This window comes from Nematolebias whitei, chromosome 4, assembly GCF_014905685.2.
Source record: "Nematolebias whitei isolate Nwh7 chromosome 4, NemWhi1, whole genome shotgun sequence".
Classification (NCBI taxonomy): domain Eukaryota; kingdom Metazoa; phylum Chordata; class Actinopteri; order Cyprinodontiformes; family Rivulidae; genus Nematolebias; species Nematolebias whitei.
In genome coordinates, this window is record NC_056501.1 from 51,271,375 (window position 1) to 51,278,160 (window position 6,786).

Consider the following 6,786-nt stretch of genomic DNA (forward strand, 5'->3'; position numbering starts at 1 on the left):
CTCAGCCTTTACCTTCACGTCCACTCGTCCTCAGCCTTTACCTTCACAGCGTGGTCCTCTGTCTCCACTTTGGCTTTTCATCCAAACCCCGGGTTCATAAATGACTCTGCTCTACGGAGTTGTCCTTTGATTACGTCATAGGTAACTGGTGCGATGGTGACCTCTTACTGGCTACAGAGATGCAGAGGAACAGTTTGAATATTAATTCAAGTGGTGGCTGTACTCAGTATCGACTTCTGATTTTAAAAGTAGTAAAGTAGATTACATCGTCTAAATTGTGCTTAAGTATAAGTACAATTACACACTTGAAATGAATACTCATAAAAGTACAAGTACCCAAAAAATCTACTTAATTACACTAATGTGAGTATTTGTAATTGATTACTTCAAGCCCTTCTTTGAACACACGCAGACAGAACAATCATGGACAACTTACAGAAACAGCCTGAGGTCAACTGAGGTCAACCAAGACCTTCTTGTTCAATGCTCTGTCTTCTTGGAGCGGAGCGCAGCACGACTGAGGCGCATGCTGCTGTTTCTTCAGTCCACATGTCGGAGAACTACAAGACAAACTAGTGAAGCTTAGGTCAGCTAAAGGTTGTAATGTTGGAGGTGTGAGTAACCAGTGACACCTTTTTGCAGATGGAGCCCACACGTTAACGTGTGCCCTGATGCTGCTCAACACTGATCTCCATGGACATGTATGTACTCTGTGCTTCTGCACATTCACCACTTCTCTCTTCTTCTAACTGGAGAACAAAGACAGTCTGTGTCAGGAACGCGTCTTCCTTTGTTTCTACACATTTCCTGCTCCTCCTCTGTCTTTTCTGCACTTTGTCTCCCTCTCCTCTCGGCCTACTTTCTGACCTCCTTATGTCTCCTCCTCTTGACTGGTCTCAGCTCTGCAGTCTAAAGCAGGAGCTCTGCTCTTCCTAGGCCCTACTTCTCTACTCCAAGTTTTCACGGAGACCCCTTTAATAACTGATATCCTCTGTCTTTTAATTCATTTCCCTCTTTTTCAAATCCTTCCCTTGCTAACGGTAACTGGTCCCCTGGTCCCTGTGCGCCCCTGCAGGTGGTGAGTATATTTACCTACTGACGCTTCCCATTTACTATCCTCTTCTTAAAGCAGATTATTCCTTACCCACTGCCAGCGTGTTAAACACAGATCATCAGAGCGAGAGGGATGATGGAGTTTAGTCGTTGTGCTCAAACTCGGTCTAATGCCACATTGCTTGCGCTCACAGTTTGGTCCTCAGAGTACATGTTGGGGACAACTCTCAGCTGCTGCCACACTAAAGTTTAGCTCAAAATCTGTCACATTGATTGACTTACAGTTTTTTTAATTTACCATGGCCTCTTAGCTGTGGCAGCCATCTTAAATTGAATATACTGTAACAGTGACTCAGCTGTAGATGTCCATCCAGCCAGAACTGTCTGAGGACGTCACATCTGTCCACTGGTCTATGAGACATTTTGCTAACACAAAACATTATTGAACTCTCACCTCCAGCGATGAGCAGAAGCAATAAAAAGTCTCTGTTTTGCTTTAAACAGTTATTTTCAATAAATAAAGACTAAACAGAGTTTATTTGTACAGGTGAGTGTCACTGAGTCTGGAGGACTCGCTTACAACAGAGACCTGGTCTGACAAAGAGCAGATGAGCAGCACAAGACAATCATATAAAAACCATTACAATGGAAAGGACATAGAAGACATGAAACAAAAATGGAACAAAGCTACACTGTAAAGCCATGTAAAATGCAATTTATTTTATGAAAAAACACAAACATTATCAACTTTATCTTAAATACTTTGTTACAGTTTTGTAGTTAAGTAGTACTTTATAAAGTATATACACTACATGGTTTCACAGTTAAATTACTGTAGTGAATAAAACAGATTTACATTTTTATGGATATGAGCAGTAAGCAAAGCCTAAAATTCTTCATATAAACTTTTATATAAAATAAATAAATACATACAGTTAGGTTGTCTTGTCTTATACCGCCTGAAAGAAAATATGACGTAAAACAAGTTCATTATTTGATCTCTATTTTTCAGGTTATCAGTTTGAGTCAGACACAAAGTGTAAATAGTAGTAAATAATAGTTGTTTATTTTCTCTAAAGATCTAAGATAATCCCAGTTAAAAACGTGTTAAACTTTAAAATCTATAATAAATGTTTAAAGTTTTGTGAAACCTCCATTGATGGTCTCCTGCAGCGCCATGTCTCCACCCAGTGGACACTTCACAAACTGCACCCTCAGCTGTTTCACATAAATCTTTGTGCAAAGATCTAAAGCTGCGGAAGACAAAACTGTTCATCTTCTCAGCTTCACAAACAACAATAATAATGCTGAACTCATTTCTTTGTGTCTGCTCCTCAGAATATTGGGAAGAAGATGTCCTGCCAGCAGTTTATCAGTAATCTTGATGGCCTCAACAACGGCAAAGACTTTCCCAAAGATTTACTGAAGGTACCATAAAACTCACAGCTGCAATTCATTTATTTATGAGACAAAAACTACATGAGTCCTTTTCCTCCCTTTAGGTCTTGTATAACTCGATCAAGAACGAAAAGCTCGAGTGGGCAGTGTGAGTATGTCTTTTATTCTCGTCAAAGGGAAAAGTATTTGGACTATGTGAGTTTGACAGAAGTAAGTACACTTGAATACACGCTCCTCAGGATTATCTGAATGGGTATTTGTGTGTGCGCAGTGAGGAGGAGGAGCTCAGGAAGAGTCTGTCAGAATTAGTGGAGGAGCAGTGTGAGGGCGGGAGTAAGCGTGTTGCCAGGGTAACGGACGGCAGTAACCCTTTCATCGCCATTCCCATTCTGTTAAACGCGGTCACCTACAAACACGGAGTGCTGACCCGTAAGAGCCACGCCGACATGGATGGCAAACGCAGTGAGTGCACATGCACAAGCTCAAACACCAAGAGACGCAGTCTTGCACATTTTTATTCTTATCTGGACCAAAGACATTTCTTTCTCTGCTTCTCTTTCAGCCCCAAGGGGTCGCCGAGGGTGGAAGAAGTTCTACGCAGTCTTGAAGGGGATGATTTTATATCTCCAGAAGGTACCACATCTCATCCTCTGCTCTGTTGCCATAGAAACACATCCACCACCGCAGTGACAGCCGCGGTGGATGCTGTGAACTGCTGTGGTGTGTGTGTGTGTGTGTGTGTGCTTCAGAAGGACTCAGATAGAAAGTGCTCAGAAGGGAGGATGTCCTTGTGTGTGTTTGTCTCCCTCTGCTGGTGGAGAAGTTGCACTGCCCTCGTCCTCCCTGAGCTGCATCTAATGACGCCACTGCTTTATTCTCATATGAGCACTGTTAGAAACTAAGTAAAGAAATGTTCTACTCTTTGCTTTAAAATGGTAAATTAGTCAAAGAATGTATGTTAATAACATACAGGACATCAAATAAATAACATAATGTTATTTATTTGATGTCCTGGTCCGTTGTGGAGCGGAAGCAGCTTTAATAAAACGTGTAGTAAAGCTCCATTTTCATTTAGGTGGGTCTCAGAACAGGGTTTAATGCAGGTTACTGCATAATAATTTAAATTATTTTGAGACTAAGTTGAGATTCATGGCGTTTTTACTTGAGTTGTTCAGTTCTCTTTATCAGGCACATATTTCTCTTCAGCTTGTGGTGTTCCTCAAGGATCCATCATGGAGTCACGTTTTTCCACTTTATGCATGCTTTCATTGGATCATGTTTTCTGCAGATTTTTAATTTCAAGGTTATGCAGATGATTCACAATATGACTAAATATACATCACTATATAAACCAACATCTGAACCAACAACTTAGTTTTTATTTGATCTAAGTGAATTAAACAGGAGTTATATTGAATGATTTCAGTGGTAAACAATAATAAATCTCATGGTCCTCCAAACACCTCATATTGACACGTTTGTAACTTCTAGACAATCTTCATACATCCACACACTTCTAATGCTGTTTCCCTCTGACCTGCACAGGATGAGTACAAGCCAGACTGCGACATTTCCGAGGTGGACCTGAAGAACGCAGTGCGGGTTCATCACGCTTTGGCCACGTGTGCCACAGATTACAGCAAACGAGCCAACGTGTTGAAGCTCAAAACCTCTGACTGGAGAGTGTTCCTGCTGCAGGCCCCGTGAGTTCCTTTGAACGGCCGTCGAACAGGACGCGGCTGCTCACAGCACGTTTTATACCCAGGCTACTGGTGCAACACTGGTAAATGCAACTGGTGCAGTACAACACTGGTGAACGTAACTGGTGCAGTACAACACTGGTGAACGTAACTGGTGCGGTACAACACTGGTGAACGTAACTGGTGCGGTACAACACTGGTGAACGTAACTGGTGCGGTACAACACTGGTGAACGTAACTGGTGCGGTACATCACTGGTGAACGTAACTGGTGCGGTACAACACTGGTGAACGTAACTGGTGCGGTACATCACTGGTGAACGTAACTGGTGCGGTACAACACTGGTGAACGTAACTGGTGCGGTACATCACTGGTGAACGTAACTGGTGCGGTACAACACTGGTAAACGTAACTGGTGCGGTACAACACTGGTGAACGTAACTGGTGCGGTACAACACTGGTGAACGTAACTGGTGCAGTACAACACTGGTGAACGCACTGAACTATCAGTAAAAGTGACTGCTTGCTTTATAAATGATCAATTGTCTCATATCTATATTTTTGCTCTTGGATTATAAAAGTGCTGTGCAGAAGAGTCCCGTTACAGTTTGATTGTAATTTGTTCAATCAAGTTTGATTGTCAAGAAATGCGGTTTATTTTTCATTTATGTAACATTTTTTATTTTCTTTATGAGTTTAAACCGAACATTTTCTGAGTTCTGTCACATATTTTCCTAAACTGAGCATGTTATTAGTGTTCCAGTCCATGTGGTGAACGAGAACAAGTGCATTTTCCTACTGGACATGTTTAGTGTTTGGGATGAAACCTGGTGTGTGTTCAGGAGCGAGGAGGAGATGATGTCTTGGATCTTCAGGATAAACCTGGTGGCGGCGCTGTTCTCCGCTCCCGCCTTTCCTGCCGCCATCGGATCCATGAAGAAATTCTGTCGGCCCATCCTGCCGTCCTCGTCCACGAGACTCAACCAGGTCAGCACCACACACACACACACACACACACACACTCTTTATATTTAGATTAAAGAAACATGACACACATTTTCTATTGAACAATCAATATGTGGTTACGATCTTATAAATAAGTTTGGCGTGTTTTGTTCAGTCGTGTTGCGTTTGTCTCCGCTCGCTTCTTACTGGCTGCTCTTGAGACGTTGCTGGTTTTGCTGGATCTGTGATTGGTGCAGGAGGCGCAGCTGCTGAGCCATGAGAGCAAGCTGAAGCAGATGAGTGTGGAGCTGGAGGAGCACAGGAAGCACCAGCCCTCCGTCGACCCAAAAAGCCGTGAGTGGGAGGAGTACCGGCTTAAAGAGCACTACCTCACATACGAGGTACAGGCTTTCTGCAGGTCTTCTTCTTTGTCTGGCTCCTCCTGTGAAGCCAACAGGAGACACTAACACTCACCTCAATGATTCTGAATGACCTTCATCATTCTGTCAATCAATGAGGACTCACGTTTTACCAGTAACGTCTTTATTGTTCCTTCTTTGGTCCCTGTGTGTGAACGCTCCTCTCCTTCCTGTGCTGTCTTTGAGCAGAAGACTCGCTACGAGACCTACATCAGCCTCCTGCACACTAGAATCCGTGCCGAGACGGACGACCTTGAGAAGATCGAGGCCAGCGTGCTCGGTGGTCTGATCTTGGACGGCTGGGAGTGTCACCTTCGAAAGAGCCAGTCGTCCCCGTCCATAAGCCAGTCCCACGCTGGTCTGAACGGGAGGACCAGTGGATTTACCAGGACAGAGGAGCTGAGGGAGGACGGGCACACCCCGCAGCAGCACGTGCAGAGGGTTTAGTCCTACGTGATTTGAGCTCTGAGCTCCGTGAGCCGTCACGTTCCCTAGCAAGCCCCATGAAGACAAGGAGTGTGAGCAGACACCAACCCAGTGTCCTGCTCAACCTCACTTCTTTAACTGTCTTCACATTACAAGTGATCATCCTGTGTTCATAGCAGCACCGTCACTATTATTTTATCATCTCAGAGGAAGTGGGAACTCATTCACGCTGTAGTTCTTTAGCTACAGGCAGAACTTTGACTCGTTAAGGTCAGAAAGAAATGAGTCCGACTGGTTTGCCTTTTTTCTTCTCTGTTCTGTTCTGGTTTGGGTCAGACAGCGACACACACAGGTCGGACGTGGTACTACTGTAGCATTAAGGCTACTTTTCTTATCAAACTCCTGCCCACACACGCGTGTGTGTGTGTGTGTGTGTGTGTGTGTGTGTTATGGACCTAAAAGTACAGGTGGAGCATGAAGATGTAACATATCTGTCTTTAACATATTTATTTATTTATTTCACTTTCACAACCTTTATTCATCCCAGTAAAGAGTTTACACTTAGATTTTTTCAACGTTGACACGGTGCGCAGGTGGAGCTGTACGAACTGTTCAATGAGCCGCTCCTCAGAGAATCCGGGGGTTTGAGTGCCTTACGGAAGGGCGCCTCGTCACGTCAGCCACACCCATTACTAACGTTTGCTTTCAGGAAGTTAATGAGCATTTACAAAAGTGTTCATGTGGTGGAACGATTCGTGTTCTGCTCTTGCTGCTTTTTCTATGTTGTGGCTGAGCTCATGCAGCTCATGCAGGTCATGGTGACGATGAGCTCATGCAGGTCATCG

At 43.8% G+C, this 6,786-nt stretch overlaps 1 protein-coding gene across 1 annotated transcript in view; it reads left to right on the forward strand.

Annotated features, from left to right (window-relative positions):
* psd2 (pleckstrin and Sec7 domain containing 2) overlaps positions 1-6,553 on the forward strand; it is a 12,012-nt gene extending 5,459 nt beyond the window's left edge. Inside the window, exons 5-13 of the mRNA XM_037675118.1 lie at positions 643-703; positions 2,391-2,481; positions 2,556-2,599; positions 2,723-2,913; positions 3,014-3,084; positions 3,997-4,154; positions 4,994-5,138; positions 5,354-5,497; positions 5,705-6,553. Of these exons, the coding sequence (XP_037531046.1) occupies positions 643-703; positions 2,391-2,481; positions 2,556-2,599; positions 2,723-2,913; positions 3,014-3,084; positions 3,997-4,154; positions 4,994-5,138; positions 5,354-5,497; positions 5,705-5,962 (1,163 nt within the window). The 3' untranslated portion in view covers positions 5,963-6,553. The remainder of the gene's footprint in view (positions 1-642; positions 704-2,390; positions 2,482-2,555; positions 2,600-2,722; positions 2,914-3,013; positions 3,085-3,996; positions 4,155-4,993; positions 5,139-5,353; positions 5,498-5,704) is intronic.
* Positions 6,554-6,786: the final 233 nt, after the last annotated feature.